Genomic DNA, 20,941 nt, shown 5'->3' with positions numbered 1-20,941 from the left:
ACAGAATTGGTTACTTAAGTCTAATCTAAATTTACCTTCTTTAAAGTAATTACCCCTTATTCTACCACTGCACTCCCTGAAAGGAATTATTGTTTAAATGTCTATTTTTATAACTTTGTAGCATTTCAGTGTTTTTATATATCACTGTGTTAAATGGCTTATTTGCTTTATTATGTTACTGGTTTTGTAGGATTATTAGCCTGTAAGAAGAATTCGTTAACAGCTTCTTCCAGCGGCTTTATTTCTCCAAGGGTACAAGTGAACCTTTACAATATGTTATTATGCATCCAGTTGTAGTGTTTAGTTTTTTTAAATTTTTTTTTGTTTGTTTTTGTTTTTTAAAAACTTGGAATTATCAGTATCACATGTAGTAGCGGAAACTATAAAAGCTTATTTTGACTTGAGGACTACTTTTTTCTTCTGGCCATTTAAATTGCTACAATTTAATTTTCTGTAGTAAAATAGAAATTTATTGTTTTTGTTTTGCTTCATTTTCCTATTGGCATGGTGTATGTCTTTTTGTTTCTTTTTTTTGTTGTTTTTGTTTTTGTTTTTTTATTTTTTTTACCTTTTAAAAACCTTTTAAATTCATTTCAGGGATGAATTAGTTGATGATTATAAGTTGATCTAAATGAAGAATGCTGTATGCATGTGAAAAGATTGTATTACTATTAATGGTGTGTTCATTGTGGAGCATTTGCTGCTTTCTCAGATAAGAATCATTCCCTGTGAATGCAATTGGTATTTTACCAAAGTAAGAACAGCAGAGTAAGTTCTGCATTTTCACAGTAAATCATATTATGCTATATCATTAAAAAATTCTCCACTGGAAAACAATTATTTCTGAAGATCCCTGCAGAGCATATCAATTAGAGTTTGAAATAGGAGAAATTTGCATGCAGAAATCCCCAGTATTCTTAAATCTATAGAGTAAAAAAACCAAAAACTATCAGTGCTCAGAAAAAATATACTGCCAGAAGGGAGCCAAGTTGTTTGGATTAAAGTCAAGAAATGTTGAATGAAAATCAAAACAAACCGTCCTCCCTCAAGCAAACATGCCCCCTTCCCTCCTCCTCTCCCAGCCCCCCCCCCCCCCCCCCCCCCCCCGAAAAAGAAAAAATACTCAACTCCCCCCACCAAATAACACCTGCAGAAGACACCATGGAATCTTTAGATTTGAGCATCAAAATTTCCCATGATGCCATAGCACTGGTGAAAAGGTAGACAGAAAATTGGCAAGCACTGGAGGAAATGTTGCCTTCCTGATATGCAAACAAATTTGTGATCTCATCAAATCTGTTAGAAAGAAAATGAAAAGAGTCTACAAAAGCAAGCAAACAATTATATTTTTGAACAGAAAAGTTTCAAAATTACAGTTACTTTCTAGTCTAGGATTTGGGTTTGTTCCTTTCATGTTTCGCTGAAGAGATGTATTGGAGGAAGTTTCTTGATCCTCTGTTTGTCTCATGGTAGAGGCCAAGATAAGCAATAGATGGTAAACCTGTTGGATATAGAGATGGAAAAATTTACTAAATGTAGGACATCAGAAATAAGTAGACAAGGGTTCCAGTTTGTCTTTCTGAAATACCATTGATTTTTACATTTATCTCATATTCAGTCTGGTCAGCTTACACGTGGCTCAACAAGTATGTCCAGCAAGCTAGGCTAACAAAAGGAGGAGCTAGGGTAAGAAGTCTGTGGAAAAGAAACGTGTATTTTTGAGTGTAATGATAATTTAGCCTGTTATTTGTCCGGGCTTCTATGTAATTATTGGGACCCTTTTTTCTTATTTCTTTAAGGTAGTCTTCTGACATTGTTCACTTTTCCCAATATGTCAGTTTTTAAAGAACAGCTACCAAGAAAAAAACGGAGCAAGCAAGCTAGATCAATTTCCTTTTCAGTTCCTTCTGTTCTGTAATGCTGAGGAGTCTTATGAAGAGCAGTCAGGTGGTGTTGGTTGACAGCAGGCTCAACATGAGTCAGCTACAGGCACTGACAGCCCAGAGGGCAAACTGCATTTTGAGGTACCTTAACTACAGCATAGCCAGCTTTCAAAAGAGATGATTCTTCCTTAGTAGTAGGCACTGATGTGGCCTCACCTTGAAAAGTACAAGCTCTGGATCTTAAAGGAGTTTAGAGCCTTTGTAATTATCCAGAAGGTGGCAAAAAGAAAAAGTGGTAAAAGAGCTGTCATATGAGGAAATGCTGAGGACGTTTGGGTTGTTTATTCTGGAGAAGAGGCTGAGAGGTGATGTCCTTGCTCTTTACAACTTCCTGATGAGGAGAAGCAAAGAGGAGGTGCCAGTCTCTCTTCCCTGGGAACTGATGGCAGGATGTTCGGGAATGGCACAAGGTTGCACCAGAGGAGAATCAGACTGGACATTAAGAAGAAAATTATTTCCTGCGATGATGGTTTAACTCTGGAACAGGCTTCCTAGAAAGGTGGCTGATGCCCTTTTCTTGCCAGTGGTCAAGAGTCATTTGGATAATGCCCTTAATAACGTGCTTTAAGTTCTGTTTATCTCTAAAGTGGTCAGGCAGTTGGACTGGATGATCTCTGAATCATAGAACATCCAAGTTGGAAGGGACCCTTAAGGATCATCAAATCCAACTCTTGGCTCAACACAGCATCACCCAAAAATCAGACCATATGTTTGAGAGCATTGTCCAGATGCCTCTTGAACTATGGCAAGCTTGATGCTGTGATAGTTTCCCTTGCCCAGCTACCCTCAGGTGATGGATCTTTTCCTGATATCCAGCCTCTGTTGCAACTCCATGCCATTCCCTTCAGTTCTATCTCTGGTCACCTGAGAGAGATCAGTGCCTGCCCTTCCACTCCCTCTCATAAGGAAGCCATAGGCCACAATGAGGTTTCTTCTCAGTGTCCTCTACTTTGAGCTGGATAAACCAAGGGACTTCAGTTACTTCTCATACATCTTCTTCTCTAGACTGTTCATCATCTTTGTAGCCCTCCTTTGGACACTTCCTATAGTATTATGTCTTTTTTGTATGGTGGTGCCCAAAACTACCCCAGTACTCAAGGTGAGGCTGTACCAGTGTACAGCAGGACAGTCACTTCCTCAGCTGGCTAGCAGTGCTGTGTTTGCGCTCCAGGGGACAGCTGGTCTTTCTGGCGGCTGGGGTACACTGTTGACTTGCTGTTGAGCTTACTGTCAACCAAGACCCCCAGATCTCTTTCAGCAGAGCTGCTCTCTTGTGTTTCATCCCCCAGACTGTACGTATAGCCAGTTGCTCCTTCCAAGGTGCAGAATTTGGTAGTTGTTCATGTTAAACCTCGTGTGGTCAGCGCAGCTCTCTGATTTGAAAGTCCTCCAGTTCTGTTGAACAAGATAATGAGTTGATCCGTGGAACATATTTATGTGCCTCAGGTTTCTAAGCCATTCATATACAGATCTGACATTATCATCTTCAGCATTGTACGTTTGTTTATCCCAGTGTGATATATCTGTTTTTCAATGTTAGTTGGACTGTCTGGAACTCATTTGCGGTATTCAGGGATTACAGAACTGCTTCTTTATTAATCTATGTACCCACAGTGAGGAGAATGTGGGGGAAAAAAAAAAATCTCACCAAAATAAAACAAAAAAACAACTACCATGGTTCTTAGGAGAAACCAGACCTTGCAGCCCTTTTCTCTTTGAGTTTTGGTAATTTCAGCACAGCTGTGGTGCTTTCTTTCCTGTCTCTGAAGCGGGCAGCCATGAACCTTTTACATGTTTCTGGGGTCATTTGAAATTTTGTTTATTCCTTTCAGAAACACAGTGGCATCAGGAGTTTACTAGGGTGTTTTTTGAGTCTGTGGCTGGTGCTCTAGATATCTTCTACAGACATTTGTGTTGTCATCTTCACTGATTACACTGTGGTTCTGTACAATGTAGAATGAAAGCTTTGAGCAGCCTCACAGTTGCAGCAGTGTGCCTTGTGGACAAATATTCAGTTAAAACTCTAAAGTCCAAGAAGGACCTACTTGGTCTCTGTATGCTTTCTTAAAATTATGATCATAACTTTTTCTTTGTTATATTTTGCTTAAGCTCTTAATGTGAATACCCTATAAATATTTTCTCAAAACTAAATGTTTTATCAGTGTTCTTTCCCTCACAAAAATCAACAGGGGATTTTATTTTTCCCTTTGAGTTATATTTTGATTTACATTGAAATTGTTAAGCTCTTCCGGGTTGACACAGATTGGTGCATATTGTTTGATTCTAAATTATTTTCTGAAAAGTCTGTATTTCATTGAACAAGCCTGAAAATTTTCCGTGGTGAAAATGAGACTTCATAGCTAATAAGTGGGCAGCATTCTTTTGATGTGTTATTCCTTTTCAGATATTGTAGTTTAGTTGCGATGGTATGGATTTTTGAAACTGACAATCTAGATTTCCTATATATTTGCTTTTTTATCAGAGAAAATCAATCATTCATTTTGTTCTTTGTTCATAAAATGGGGGATACTGAAGAAGCTTTTTATAAGTATCATAAAAACAGTTTGCCAGTATCACTTTCATAACCATGATTTGTTTCATCATTTTGTTTGAACAAGCTCTGTTGCATCTGCTTTTATCTGTCTTAACACCATTTTGTATGCACACAGCAGTTTTGTGTAAGGGCAGAAGGAATAGGGGAATCGCAGAATCATAGAATGGCTTGGGTTGAAAGGGAACTCAAAGATCATCTAGTTCCAAGTGTCTGCCATGGGCAGGATTGCCAACCACTAGATCAGGAATGTGATAAATCAGTGAGTTGTCTACCATCTGCTTTAAAAGAGATAAAACAGATGTTAGTATCTCTAACAGTGTCAGGCATCTTTTTATGTACCTTCTCCAGTCTTTGAATCAAGAGATTAATTAAAGTACATATCATGACTTAATATTTCTGAAAGTAAAGCACAGATATTTCGGTGAAGTAATGCATTTTGCATGTAGCTTTTCCCTGTGTCATGCACAGTGCTGCTGAAGTTAATGAAAAAATTCTCGTTAATCAAAGAAATCTCATTAACCTTACTATGATAGTCTGCTTGAATGCTCCTGTATTTAATTCCTTCTTTTACACCTTTGCTTCACAAGCAGTTTAATCTGGTGTACATCTCCTGTGCTGCTAGAGATTCAGTCCCTGCCTACTCTCAAGGTGTGATTTCCTCTTCCTTCCTTTGTGACCAAAGTAGCATTCAGCTGTATGCATCAGGTCACTGAGAATTAAGTTTGGAAGGGAGCAGGAAGGTTAGTTTTCATTCAAGTCAGTTGTCTGATACAGTTTGTTGTATGAGTATATGAACCTTTCTCATTTCCTCTGGCATAGTTATTGGCACTAGTAGTTGTAGGCTGTTTTTCCTGTTTGTGGAGATTGAAGTTTGTCGTTTTAAAAAGACGGTAAAGCTTGTGACTTTTTTAACTGGCTAGGGTAGCATAGAATCCTAATGCTGTGGGCCAGCAGAATGTATTGGAAGGCCTAATGCTTTATGTTCTAATGCAAATAGGCTTACCTGAATATTTGCTTTGGTTTGAACTTTGCCCATCATCAGTTTAAAGGAAAATAAAAATTAAATTATGATTCTCAAATTCCCTTGAAAATCTCACATTGGAAATAACTGCTTGGTTCTTTTATGATAGTACTTAGAGAATAATTTATTGCAAAATGCCCACAGGTTTTCTGTCTTAACTTTCATCTTCCAGTTTCTGTTGTGTAAGAAGAGAATCCTCCACAAATTCTCAGATTGTAATATAAATAAAAATATCACTTACACATGCTGAATGGCCTCATCTTTCTTAGCACTGCAGAAGTTGTTCTGTTTTATTCTCTTATGATTGCTCTACCTGTGGTTGCTGCAGGTATTGGGAAGCCAAAGGAATGAGGAAGTTTTTTAAAGCTGTTGGAGAGTATATGTTCTAGATGCATGCTGCACAAAAACACTATGAATGTTCTGTAAAGAAATTATTTTTCCCTGCACCTTTAAAACTTGAAAGCTTTTTTCCTGGAATAGTATTTCTTTCTTTATTCAGCATCATCATTTATTGTGATTTAGTAAGTTTTCTCAAGATGCCATGTTTTGTTGCTGGCAGTATTGCAGCAGAATCCTAGGGAAAGAAGAAAGGCAGTAAAACTCCATTGTTAGAAACCTGAAATAAAAAAAAATATATATATATGCTGAGTCTGGGGAGGGGAGTGATAGAGTAAGAAAGCGTAGAGTAGTACATGACAGCATAATAATACCTTTGTTAAGAGATTTATTTTCACATGGTTTTTTGGAAAATAGGGGAGGACAGCAATAAAGAGCTGAGAATATGTATAGTTGTAGAATGAGGTAATAGAGAAGTGTAAATAGCAGAGTTGGGAACATTTTACTCTTATTGAAACAAGAAACTGAAAGCACACTGATCATGTATGGTTCCATTTGCAATAAGTTTGTTTCTTGATATTGAGTACAGCATTGCTGTCTGCTGCTTCCTGAGTTTTGGGATGCTTTCCAGCATTATTGTGTGTGTGATGGGGATCCTCATGGGTGTTTCAGCACCTTTGAGGCAGCTAACAGTATTGTTTGCAGGGAACAACAGATGGATGCTCCAAATCTGGCAAGTTCTGGTGCAGCAGTAGAGGAATGTGTTTGTCAGTGTTCAGGCAACATTGCAACTATCTCTGAGGAAACCTAACTTAGTATACTTGGTGGCTTTTTTTGTTTGTTTTTCATTTTATTTGTAGGTTTTTTTTTTTTTTTTAAGTTTTTCACGTCTATTAATACTACAGTAGAAAGTGAATGGGGTAGAGACAAGTTCAGTATATCTGTAGCATGGCTGGGGTTAGGACTATGTGGTCTACATTCTTGTATGTGCACATATGATGTGTAAGTTGCAGCTAAGGACCAAGCTTTTGGCAGTTTGTAGTGTCTTCTGTACAAGTTTTCAAAGCAAAGTAGACACAAATTTTCCTTTCTTCACACCCACCTTCCCTTTCCATCACCTGTACAGGGGCAGACTTCAATGAGTTTTGGGAATAATAGCATGTTTTTCAGAGAAGTGTCTAACCTAGAGATGTGTGGAGAGGTAAATCTTAGAAATTTGGCCAATTCATGTTTCTGATGAGCTTCCAGGTTTTTTAATTATAGTTTAAAATGGTTTCCATAGAAGTAGCATCAACTTCAAGGCAGCAAATGAATACCAGTCTGTGTTGAAATAATTTGTTCTTGGAAGCCAAAATGCTAAAATGTCATTGAAAAAGGCAAAGAGAGGTAACATGATCTGCAAGTGGCTTTTATACATTACATTTGCGCAGTGATAAACACAAAGTTTGTGACAGTCTGACAATCAGTTATGTGGTCCAAGAAAAGGCATTCAAAAAACCCCCAAAGTACACACCTAAATATGGATGATGAATACTTACCTGCATTTTCAGTACTTTTGCACTTTTGTAATATTTCAAACTGAAATAACGAAAACGCCTCTTCAATTTTCATTTTTACTTGTCTCAGAATTATGTTAGGATCTTTGTTCAATAACCTAAATTCAGTGCCACCTTATTTCTCATTTTTTACTAGTCTGCTTTGAACCCTGCAATAATCTTCTTAGCAGCTGAAATAGGTTTCTCAGGAGTGCAGATACTTCACTAAGGTTAAAGAAAGGAAGCCTTCAGTGAGCATTTAAAGATCACGTATTCCACATTTCCTCTTCTTTTTTTCTACCAATGCAGGATCAACTCTTCCATGGTTTATATATAAACCTGCTTTATATATTCTTGGTTTGGCAGGTGGTGAGCATTTGCTTGTGCATCATTTGTTATGTGCATGCACACACAGTCATAACTATTTTTCTTTATCCCAGTAAAAAGTTTTGTCTCAAGCCATGAGTTCTGTGGGCTTTTTTTTTTTTTTTTTTTGTGTGTGTGTCTATTCCCCCATTTCACAGGGAAGGGAATGAGTGAACAGGTTTGGCCATAAAACAGGAGACTGTTTTTTTTTTACGCTCCCTGCATACACAGAAAGTTTCTGTGAGGATCTGCAGGATGCGATAAGCGCTACCATAGAGGTGGTACTCGTGAAGCACTAAAAACATGATCTGAGTGCAAGTCTTTAGTCATCATGTTTTCTTTCTCATTTTCCTTCTTGATTTTTCATGTCAGGAAATTAAAATGAGGCATTGAGAAGAACACCTTATGCCTCTTTTCTGCACTGGGTAGAATGGTGGTTAGGAACTGAAAGTACTCACTGTTGATACAGAGAGTAAAAGACAGAGGATTTCAGTGCAGGTCCTTTCCTTCTTTAGTTTGTGTATTCCTTTGTACATGTACAGGGTTTTTTCATTACTGTCTTACCCAAGTCACTTGTAATTACCATAGGGTGCAATTTCTTACAGGTTAGAAATAAAAGTTTAACTTTGCTTTTATTATATTTTATCACCTCTAATTGAATAGAAATCATAAGTGGTTGATTCCATCAATACAAATACTGAGAGGTATGGTAACAACATAACTGAAAAGCTGATCTGAACCTTTTAAAAACTCTGTGTGGTTGTATCTTTTTCATTTTAAGTATTTGTTTCAATAAACAGAGAAAGTAATTTGAACTACTGGTAAAACCATATGTCAGTTGAGGATGGCTTTGTCATAATGTGTTACTGCCTACTTTGAAGTATTTATTCAAAGTACATTGTTTAGTGTCAAAGGTTATACACAGAGGAAAAACAATAACAGAAAAATGCTGGATACTTATGTTTATAAAAATGAGCACTAATAACCTCTTAAATTCCCAACTTCTTTGCAAAAAATAGTACATGCTTGCAGAGCCTGTAGTAGAAGCAATATAGGTATATGGAAATTGAAGCCTTCAGCAGTTTGAGCAGTCTGTTGACTTGAGAAGCCAGAAGCAATTGGCTGTCAGAGCATAAATAAACATCTGCAGGGAAAGACCTTATATTCCCAAAGAAATTATGCTGCAAATGAACAGTGCATATGGGAATGTGAGCAAAGGGGCTGCAATGATTGTCAGCTTATGCCTAGAATATAAGCACCTTTGCTGTTGTCTTTGAATAGGCCTTTCAAGGTCTCTTTTAATGCATTCTGATAGAGTAGAAATGACTGATCTTTTTATTCAGGTCAGCATTGCTGTGCTATTGTTATTTTTCAAATATTTGTTTTTTCCCAATTTTTTCAAATGTTAGAAATAAAATGATCCATGATTTTGCAGTGATCCAACCTGTACTTGACATTCATTTTGGGAAGACTTCTCATCTCTCTGGGATTTACCATGTTTCTTTTTAGATTTTATTGGAGAAGAGAAATTTGCATAAAAACTCAAAAAAAAAAAAAAAAAGTTACGTTCCACACGTTAAGTATTTTAGCAGAGTATGTTTACTGATAATTTCATTTAAAAAGTATAATTGAGTGGGGAATTGGATGATGGTTTTCATGAGTGCACCTGTTTTTAGGGGTGGGATTGTATCACTAGGGCAGATCTGCTGCTAAATGATATAGCTGCTAAATGATGTTTCTGCAGGTTTTGCAGATCTGGAGTATGGATAAAATAAGATTGTGTGATACATGGCAAGGGGAATAGGTTGAAGAGATGTCTGAAAACAAGGCGGACAATTGCATGTTTAGCATAAACCCCATTTTAGTTAGGAAGGGAAAAAGAGTCATCAGTTTAAGTCCATTCTGCATCCAACTAGAGCAGTGCTTTGTCAGACACTTGTCGTGGGCTTGTCACATCTATTATTTTAAAAGTCAGTGGCTTTGTTTTAAGTAGATTGTGTCAGTCTTCAATGAAACTTGTCTTTAAATGTATGTGGTGTAGTTCGTGAGCTGTATTTTTTTTTTTCTTCTTTTGTTTTGTAAGCAAACATCTTAACCTGTAGCTGGTGATTGTGGATTTTGAGATGCTTTTGATTTGTTTTAAGACTATTCCATCATATCATAGATGCACAGCAAGTGATGATTTTAATCAGATATTTAAAACACAGGCTGTGCAGCTTAGAAAAGAAGACCCACTATTGTCAGATTCTAATTGCTCAACTGTTGAGAGCTTTTCTCCCTAGCATTTACTTTTTGCATTTATCAGTATTAACTTGATAATTTGGTTCTTTCCTAAATTTTTTTATTTGGGAACTTAACAGTGTGTTATATAAGGCTATCTGCATGGTGCAATGATATAAATATTAAGAGAAAATTAATTGTCTAAAGAGTTGAAAGTCTAATTTAAGTAATTTAGGTATTAGTAATCTAAAAAATGAGCATGACAAATTGAGCTTTACTTGGTGTATTTCATAGCTTTAAACATAAGCTTACATATCCTTTGTTTTCTAAATGAGAAGATAATTTTGTGCTAGATGCTGCTAATTGGTAGTAAACCAAAGTGGTAAGGGTTCTCCTTGCATTTTGGAAGACAACCAGTGTTTAAATTAAACAATGTTTAAGTGTATATATTACATTATTAATAATTAAGTAGCACCTTTGTGATGATTAAATTCCTGTTTTATGAAAATACGTAGTAAATCATTTTAGTATGTTGATAAGTTATACTATGTTGGTGCTATTTTATATGCAGCAGATTAAATGTTAATTTAGTCTTCCTTAGTTGAGCAATTAGTGTACTTGTTACTGTAATCTAAAACAAGTTCTTGGTTTTATGTTAGAGAAGTTTAGGTAAGTGAAGAGCTTTTTGCCAGTTCAATATGGATAATGTTTGGTTGATTTGACTTTTTGCTGCTGTGGTGAGTTCTTTTTTGTGTGTCTTTTTTGGTGGTTGCTTTTTTTCCCATCACAATTTGATTTTCATTTAATCTGTACAGCTGCTCTCTGTCTTCAGCTTTTCCTGAAAAGTGACTTTTCTTTTTTTCTAAGTTCTCTCACAGATCTGTTTTTTTTAGATCTATGATAATAATAATTCATGCTGTTCTCTCTTGAATGGGAGAGAAACAATTTGTGTTTTTTTAGAAGTATGGTTCTCCAAAATGGATGAGATATTAAAAGACGAATACTCAAAAGTAGAGCAGAACACTTGCCCTCATGATTTTTCAGATATTGTTTCTGTTTATGCTTCTCAGACTGTTCTTTTCTCTGTTAGTATTTTCTATTTTGTGATCAGTTGGCATGATAGACTTGCTTCTATTGGCTTGTGTAATGTAAATGTGAAATTTTTTTTGCTGCTATCTATCCAGCTGGTTCCAATTCTAAGTTTGTTATTCTTGATGCAAATTTGATTTTCCTGCTGAAGAGTAGGATGCTTTTATACTGGTCTTGTTTTTTTTGGATTATTTTTTTTTTTAACATTTGTGCTCTTGGTGAAGAAATCTTTTTCCTTTCTTCATTACGTACCCTCTTCCTTCTCCAGCTATCTGGCAAAGTAATAATAAGATGGTCTATTCTTCTCTACCAGAGCTGTTAGTAAAAGATTCAATTCTAGCAGTTTTATTCTGAAGGCCTATAGATGTTCTTCTGTTACGAGAGCATGAATATTACTAAAATTTCTAATTACTTAAATTTTACTAATTGTGTAAAAGGTAAAAAAACAAAGACAACAAAACAAACAAACAAAAAGAACAAAACAAACCAACCAATTAAAACTGATTACACATTTAGTTTAAAATTCCAAACAGAGTCAAGAGGATTGGTAATAGTATAAAGAAGCATCATTTGAATTAAGGATGAGAAATTTCCTAGTTCTTACTCTTCGGTATAATGGAGTTGTTACAGTGGCATGATACTTGAACTGTTTCATGAATATGTACTGTCAGCACTGAGGATTAGTGTGGCATGTTGTTTTGATTCTTTCTATTCTTTGCTTTAAATAGCATTTCAACCACTTCCCTCAATAAATAATACAGTTTGAGTTATATAACGTCTTTGGTTGTAACATCAATAAAAAGCCACATTAAAAAAAAAGCCATATAGCTAATTAACTGATCTAAGTGATATCTAATGAAGTAGTAACTTAACGATCTAGTATTTTGTCTAATGTTAAGTTCCTTCTAGGAGAGATGGAATCTACCCTCTTAATTGTGAACATATCTACTGCTTTTAAGCCTAACTGATTTAGAAATAGCAGAATGATGCTACCTTCATATAGATTTCCTACATGTTATTTCCTTGCCATTGATTATATATCTCTTGACCCAGCAACATGCTTTTACGTGATAAAAACTGATAATATCTGTTTTAGTGAAAATACTCCATAGTAGGCTCTTTGTATTTCATGAAGCTAAAAAGGAAGTTAGCTTTGGCAACACCTAACAGATAATAGTTTGGCAGTGAGCAAAACAAGAGTTGGAATAACATAAATGCTGCTCTGCATTATTAACTTTAAGAAAACTTTGTTTCAAAGTACATAATTATTTAGTTATGTTGCCTGTTTTTTTTTGTTTGTTTTGCACAGGTTATTAATGCAGCTTTAGCTCTTTCTGCAAGACCAAAAAGTCAAGTTGTAAAAAACAACATGGAGATGTATAGGAGCATATGGGAGAATCACATCCATGTTCTTACTGAAGCGGTGGATGACATAACAAGTATTGATGATTTCCTTGCTGTATCAGGTATGATAGCTATTAAAATCAGATTATTATTCTATGTGCTTCAAAAACTTTTCATAGAAGAGTCATTTTTCAACTGGAAACCAGCAAGATCAGTTTGTTTAAGGCTTTGTGAAGCCTACTGTATGCTTTAAGTGTCCCAGCATGATAAGTGTTTCTACTCTGTACAGTGTAGAAGTCATTTGAAGAAACTGTATGTGTGTGAAGCAAATTGCTGTATTTGAATGGATGCATTTATCCAATCTTACGGTTTCATCTGCTTCTAACTTTTAAAATCCTCTGTGCTGTATGAAGTCTTTTTTTGTGAAAGGAAGTACATATCAGTGTGATATAGAAGCTTTCGTTGGGACACTTAATGAATTGATGGATGATTTTTGAGTTCCGAAGGGAGAAGAAAATGGCACTGAATCAGTTTCAATGGTTTGGTTTTTCCTTGAGTTGTGCAGGTACCAAGCTTCCAGTCATCCAGAGTTTTTCTGTATGTGTATTTACTTACTTATGTAAGTAAGTAAAACTTAGTTCTACAGTAATTTCTGTGATAGACATAGAAGTTAGAAATCACATGGGTTACTTTCTCATGTTGATACATTTAAAAACACCTTATAATCGAAACAGGTGCATTGCAGTATTTCCAGAAATGTTAGTTCTATGTAGTTGTCAAGAGGAATATACTTCAAAATTTATTCAGTGAAGAGACCTTTAATGATATTATTTTCTGAAGTAGTATGTCTTCAGCATTGAAACAGGAACTACTAAACCCCTATTCTCATTCCTGCACTTCAATGAGCAAAACTAGACTTCTTTTAGAGTAATATGGGCAGGAAAGCAACTTTTATCATCTTCATAAAATGTGGTTTAAATTTTGTTTTTCCTTATGGCTGATGTGCCATATGTTTGTCCATTCTACTCTTTACAAGTACATAGAGCTGAATTCCATTTATTAGGATTATATGGTTCATGCAGTAGTGCAGAACGTGAGCAGTTCTGCAGGTGTCCATAGTTTGAAACCATTGCAGGTGAAATCTGAACTAAGTTCATTTTCCCAAGTCATTAATTGTTCATTAAAAATGAAAATGCACTTCTGTCCAAAAACAAAAACAAACAAACAAACCTACCCAAACTAATCATACCTTTTATACTGATTGTTCTAAAGTTTACCTGTGTGTTCCTGTGTATTTTCAAAAACACCATCTTTACTGTGTTAACTTGAAACTGCTGGATTGGAATCCCCTTAGCTAAGCAGCAGATGGTATTTCTCTTGTGATTGAAACATTGATTGAGATGGTGCAAAAACCATAAGCAGAGATGGCTCTTCAGGCTCCTTCTGAGTTTGCCTGTTGTTGGATACAGATCTTCTCCTTGCTTTACACTGGTTGGTTAGTATACCTAACCAAGTGATTTAGGTCTGAATGTAGAAGAATTTCCTGAGAAATACTGTGAATTGATTATTTGTTGATGTCCTGTCCTAAATGGTATCTAAGCATCTTAGTACAAAAAACATAACCTGAGATTGCATTTAATAGCTGCTGATTACATACCCTCCTTTTGCTTATACAGTCCAGGAGGTTGCAAATCTGAAATTTCTGTAAGTGATACCAGAACCATTACTAAAGTGAGGAAAGAGATCAATTTGCTCAATTAATAATAAATCGAATCCTAAAATTTCTACCTACTATGAAATACCCTATGTTTTAAAATTCTTCATTCAAATTCATCAAATTAAACATTTCTTTTTGACTACGCAGGTGTAATCCATTTAAATATCAAAGTTCAGATATTTTTTATGATTTCCTTGGTTTGAAGAGTAATGTTAGAAAGTACATTAGCATTTGGACAAAAATATATCCATCGGTGGACAATTACTTGTTTCAGAGTAAACCCATAAATTTTTGATCTGTTCTACATTACTTGAGTATAGTGGAGTGATTCAGTGTTTCACAGTTCACAAAAGCAGAAGCTGTAACTTAAGTAGCAGTGTTGTGTAGGCCTGTGTATCACGAGGTCCAAAGAACTGAACATCCATATACTTTAAATCATGTGTAAAACATCTTCTGTAAGCTTTGTGAGGATGTTTTTGTACATTGTCATTTCATGTTTTCACTTAAGTGAATGCTAAGTAGATGTTTGCTTATGACAGTGTCATTTATTTCCTTTGAGAAGATTTTTTTTTTAGTGCATAGAGCTGTTTATTTAGACTAATTACAATGAATGATTAAGTCACTCAGTAAAATAAGGGCCTTCCAGTACTTTAAGGGAGCTTAAAAACAAGAGGAAAATCGACTTTCTACATGGATAGGTGGTGACAGGACAAGGAAGAATGCTTTTAAACTAAATGAGGGGAGATTTAGGTTAGGTGTTAGGAGGAATTTTTTTACCGGGGGGGTTGTGAGATGGTGAAACAGGCTTCCCAGAGAAGTTGTGGATGCCCCGTACCTGGAGGTGTGTTCAAGGCCAGGCTGGATGGCTGCTCTGGGCAGCCTGATCCAGTTCATGATCTAGTAATTGCCAGCCATGCCTGAAGGAAGGAGGTTGGAACTGGATGATTGAGGTCCCTTTCTACTGAAGCCATTCAAAGGGATAATACTGGTTGAGTGGTTTTGTTTTGTTTTGTTTTTTAATGTCAGAGGAATACAAAATTGGATTGATAATGGACCTTTTTTTTTTTTTCTCTAAGAATTTTTTCTACAGTGAATGCTAACACAATTGTATTGGAAGAAAACTGTTTTTCAAATAATGTGATTTATTGAACAGTTGATACTGTGCTTTCTCAGAGTATCAGATGTATGTAGTTGGTTTTAATGGCTGAATGTGATTGTTTCTTCCAGGCAAGGGAAGTGGTTAGTCTTCTCATGGTAGATCTTTAGTACAAAAACATAATACATTTTTTTCTGTAAACACTGAGAACATACTTTCCCTAGTAATTCTGGGTAATTCAAGTTTATAAATCTTACATCAGTTTGGCAGCTTAAGAGTTTGTTTTAATGTGCATCTCTGGTTGATTGATTGGTCAGATTTTTCTTCCAGATTGAAAAACATACTTTCCAAACCTGGTAAGAGTTGGGAACATATATTTTGTGGTTCATGTTACGTATCTCCTTCTCACACAGCGTTACCTGAGGCTTGGTTTGCAACTTATTTATAAAACAGTGTTATTAATCAGTTTTGTGGTTTACTGATGATTTGGAAGGGTAAATTGAACACTTCTAGGTGTGTTTCTGCTATACACATCTTAAAAGTATAATGTAGCTCCTATTAAAGGCATTGCTAAAACTTTGTGCAGAGCTCAGCAGTAACTGGAATAGTTTCTGTTTCACTGATCTAATATGTTGTTTTGTTGTCTTTAAAAATAAATGGAATTAGGAGTAGTATATCTAAAAAGATGGAGAATAATCAAGTCATGCAAAAAGGCCTCCTCATTACTCTCCATGAGCCAGTTGTGGGGTTGTTGAAACAAAAGGTACTGAAAAACTCTCTCATGCTCCTGTGATAAGTGTCCTTTTCTGATGTAGCACAGGGAAGAGACAGTAACATGTCGCAGATAAAAAGGCTGAAGGGAATTGTGAGCATTTGAAAATGGAGGGGAAAAGAAAGGTACTAATAATTAACTGTTACTGTATGTACTAATTATGCTGTTCTTATTTTTCCAAGTAGATTGGTGTCTTATTTTCTGATTCACCTATCTTCATGAAATTGTTTTTTTTTTTTAATCTGTTTCAGTCTTGTTCTATTTATTTATGTCATAACTCAGGTTAAAGAAAAAACAATGCTTCAGAGACAGATGATATTAGTTCTCTTACAAGGTAGGAAGAGGTCTGATTGCAAATAGCCAAATTAAATGAATGTGTACTCTTTTTAAAGGAAAACAAGAGCTAATGAGTTCTGTAAAAACATGTTGTTGCAAATATGAAATGTGATAAATAATAATACCATTATTGGTAGATGTTCTTAGGAGAATTGCTGTCTGCCTATCAGTTATGGATAGCTTATTAGAGTAAGAAAAAATGTGGATATTAATCTTTATGACCAACTGATACAAATTTTACGTGGCCTTATGGCTCAAACAAGAACATGAACTAAGTGAATACAGTAGCAAAAAAATGTGATGTAGTTTTTATTTGGTGTCAGTAAATCTTCCTCAGTAGCAGTAGCAAAAACAAACAGGGAAAAAAAAAATTCCCCTGTCTTTTTGCAAAAGTTTGGGTTTAAGGATGTAGTTTACTGTGGAAATGCAGGTTTCTTTTTTTTTTTCTGGAGGAAAGAGAAACCCTTTGTTAACTGGTAACAGTTTTGGTAACTGTTGTGTAAACTGCAATCATGTTACCTTTTGTCAAGGAACTGAAAAGTTTATCTGAATTTTCTTAAGAAATTTACTTTTTTGAAGAGAGAGAGCAGAGAATGCTCTTTTTATTATCTGCAAAGCAAATATTTATAATGCCCATTTCTTGGATTCTGAAAAGTTCTCATTCAGTCAAGACTTTAGATCAAGTGATCTAAGGTGTCTGTGGTTTTGTTTATTGCAAAACTTGTCATTACCTTTTTTTTTTTAACCCTGTGACCCTGTTATAACTTCTATTATGTTAAAAACAAAAACAAAAACACTTGCTTAATAGTGCTCAAATGCAATGAATTGCAAGGCCAAGATTCAACCTGCAAGTACCCTTAGCATTGAATTTTTGATCTTGATCAGGCTCATGTTTCAAATTACTTTGGTAGTTAGTCATTAAGATAACAAGCTAGACTGTTGAAGTCACTCAAACTGCAAAAACATACAGCATATGCTTGGACCAGGAATAATGGAATAATGAATCAGATTTCTGGCTTGCTTATCTCTCGTGATATAATTAGTCTTCCATCAACAGTTCTAAGTTCTGGTTCACTGTATTACTGTGTTGCAAGTTCATAGATAAATGCATTGCAAAAATTATTAATTGTAGATTTACAGCATGTCACTGGAGATAAAAATAAAAAAATAAAATGCTGTTCAGACCCTTAGGACTAAATATAATGTTTTCATGGTGACTTCTTGGCATTTTCGTGCTGTCGTCTTGGCATCTGCCCTAGCAAAATAACATACCATGCCATGAAAGAGTAAGCCTGTAAGAAACCTATGTAGAGATGTATGCACTTCCATAAGGAGAAACAGTGCTGAAACAGAAGGTAGGTTGTACAATTTGTTTCAATTCCACGTATCTCAAGTTTGTTCGACCTAATTGTGAAATGCTTCAAGACAGATATGAATTACCTATGCTATGCATACATGCTCCCTGTTCACGGTACCAGTTTGCCCAATCAAGACATACGAAGATTTCTTTCCCCTGCTCCCTACCAAGCAATTTAAAAGATGGTGTTATCAATGTTGATAGAAATTAATACTACAACTTGTAGTTCAACTACTTGTATTTAAATTTCCTAAAAAATCTTGGTTTAATATACTGTTCCTGGTAGCTTGTTGCTACTCATTGTATCCATTTTGTTTTAATTAAAAATTTAGTGTTGCTTTCTACCTCCCTTTGGTGTACAAAAGCTTACTGTAAAAGTAATGCTTCTATTTATTTCCATAGAAACTACAACATATGCAAGTAGTACAGTATCACTATCTGATAGAGAAAATTCTCAGTCTTAAAACTGTTTTCAACATAGTCATCACCATTAGCTATGCATTTTTGCCAGTGATGAACAGAAGCTTGCATGCCACAATCATAAAACTCTGCGCCAATTGAGCTGATCCATTGTTGGTGTCATCACTGCTGAAACATACCACCCACTGGTGGTGCACTGTGGTTCCATCCACTGGTTGATCTCCATAAATATTCATCAAGCAGTAGGTACCATACACCAACATAAATGCAAATTACTCTTGCAACACTGATTGCTTAGATTCAAGGGCAAACAGTGTAATGATGTGGCACGTTTTAGATAATTGATGCATTAGTAGGGATCACGTATTTAAGTATTCCATAACCTAGGCACCAAGTAGAATCACATCCTGATATTAGGAACCTGTTTTGGCAAGTGTTGCACTGTGGAAGTCTGCCACGTGTAATGTGCATTTCCTAATTCAAAATTTTCTGTACCTATTACTGATGTTATATGATGTCTGAGTCATGAACTTCTTGTAGCTCTTCAGAGGGCAGGAGTAAATGAGAAGATATGCAAAATTACCCAGGAAGTAGGCAGGACTAAGTGGCAAGATAGTGCAGTTCTGCATTGGACTCAGTTGTTTGAATTATTTAGTGTGGAATTTCAGTTTCTAGATTAAGTTCCCGCTCACATTTTACTGAATTTCACTGAGATTGTGCTGAGACCTATACATATCTGCAAGATTCATTTCTTATCACAACCTCTGCCAACTGCCAGAATTTTTAGGTATGATGCATTTGGAATTAAATTCATGTTTGATCTGTCCGAATTCAGATTTTCAGTCAGTCTTTGGAGCATGGTGTAAGATGTGATGAATTTGATACAATTTGAGATTAATTTTTTGTATGCTTATTTCCTAACAAGTTGGTTACTAATACCTTTTGAGCTGCAACTGTGACAGTAGCTTTTAATGTTTCTATGCAGCTTTGAAGGAAGATTTTTTTTTTCAATGAGAACTACTGGAAATGTACAGGAGTATTAGGAAAAAAAGATATTCAACTAAGCACAACCAAATGAAAGATTTTCAGTCAGTTACACTAAGAGTTAAAAGTGATGAAGTTAGAGTGGTTCACAATACTGGACTTTCTTGTTTCCAGGACATAATACAAAATCTTTTATTTAAAATAGTAGATCTCAGGTCATAGTAGTGTTATAGTTCTGAAACCTATGAGCTGCGCCTTTGCTACTGAAAGACAGTTAGCTAGGCTAGTGTGTAGCATATCAAACCACTGGCTATTTCTTTGTTGTTGTTTTTCAAAAAGAAACTTTACAAAACACATACAGAAGCTCACAAACTAAGAAAAAATGTATTGCTGAATAGGATGCACTCTGCTAAGGCTCCCTTTAATAACAAGCAGTAAGATACTAATGAGTTTTTCTCTGTTGAGTAGAGGGGAGCATGCTCTTTAGAATGTCCATCAACGGGATAAGACACGCTTTTATTTTCCTTAAAGCTGGGAAACCTCAGCGTGTCATGGAAAAAAACAAACAAACAAAAAAAAACAAACAAAACAACCCTGAGTGCAAAACAGACAGAAGTTCCCAGTTGAATTTGTAGATTATATAAAGTCTGAAGTCTGACTTGTGTGTCCAAACTTCTGTTGTTATTGAGTGTAAAAGTTTTTTTTTAATTTAGTCCCAGATAGTGACACATGATGTCATAAAAACAGACAGAAAAAAACCAACCCCTCTCCGTTCCAAAAAAAAAAAAAAAAAAAACAACCAAAAACAACCAAAAAAAAACCAACAAGAAAAGGATTTTTTTTCTTTTAATAGAAATCACAAAACGAAAACTAGAGAGAAACAACCAACAACGTGGCCCTCTTTTGTGTGTAATATATTGAACTAGTGATTACATTACTTTGGAACAAGACTGCAATAGTAAGACACAAAGACTGTTCCTCCTCAGTGCGCTGACATTTCTGCATTTTCTCTAGAGTTACAATACAGTAACAGATAAATTTGTTTTACAGTTTTCTTGACCTTATTTCTGACTACGGTCTTACTATAAGTGTAGAAATTGTGCTCTTGATTAATTGGAATGCCAGGATAAATTTTTAATGCATGCATGCATGCACATAACACTTTTTGAGGGTGCATTTTACTATTTTACACTATGTGTGCATCTTTGAGCAACAGCCTTCATGATCTCTTTGTGTATGTGCCTCCAAAATATGGCCTTTTCCAGATGTAAAATATTTTTTTCATTCAGTTCTCTTTTTTTAATATATGCTCCCCTACCCTGAAAAGGAAAGAAAATAGAAGAAAAATAAACAACAAAATGAGAAACCCAAAACAGCACCATTGAGAACAGGTATCATGGTTACATACTGGATGTGGTGGGATGTTAGTGTCCCTAAGAAATACTAGTAATTAGAAAAGAAATGGCCAGGTCAGGATTCATATAAGTTGCACTGGAAAATATAAACACTCACTATTACACGGTATAAATATCTCAATACAATATAAACTTCATTTATGGAAGGTAGGATATTAAAGTCAGATTTGCTATTCAGAGTAATTTAACTAGAGGGATATGATTCAAGGAAAAGAAGGAAGGAAGAGCATAGAGGCAAAAGTAGATCTTTATTGCAGATTTCTTTTTGTTATTGTATTTCATGTGACCACTAACTAGTAAACTGATACCTGATAGATTTTTCTGTTGTATTTTGATCAACCAGTTCTCTAGTGTGTTGATAAATGATGGTGGGGAATTTGGTAAAATACATAAGGCATTACCATTGAAGTGATTTTCATTTTATGTGAACATTCAC

At 35.4% G+C, this 20,941-nt stretch overlaps 1 protein-coding gene across 5 annotated transcripts in view; it reads left to right on the top strand.

The window, feature by feature from the left end:
• The window catches only part of CTNNA3 (catenin alpha 3), a 422,209-nt gene that overhangs the window by 287,815 nt on the left and 113,453 nt on the right, over window positions 1-20,941 (top strand). For all 5 annotated transcript variants that reach the window (XM_031554365.2, XM_085230255.1, XM_085230251.1 and 2 more), the window contains one exon: window positions 12,374-12,530. In XM_031554365.2, coding sequence (XP_031410225.2) covers window positions 12,374-12,530 — 157 coding nt within the window. The remainder of the gene's footprint in view (window positions 1-12,373; window positions 12,531-20,941) is intronic.

Source organism: Meleagris gallopavo, chromosome 8 (assembly GCF_905368555.1).
Source record: "Meleagris gallopavo chromosome 8, MGAL_WU_HG_1.1, whole genome shotgun sequence".
Taxonomy (NCBI): Eukaryota; Metazoa; Chordata; class Aves; order Galliformes; family Phasianidae; genus Meleagris; species Meleagris gallopavo.
This window is presented reverse-complemented; position numbering and strand designations above follow the sequence as displayed.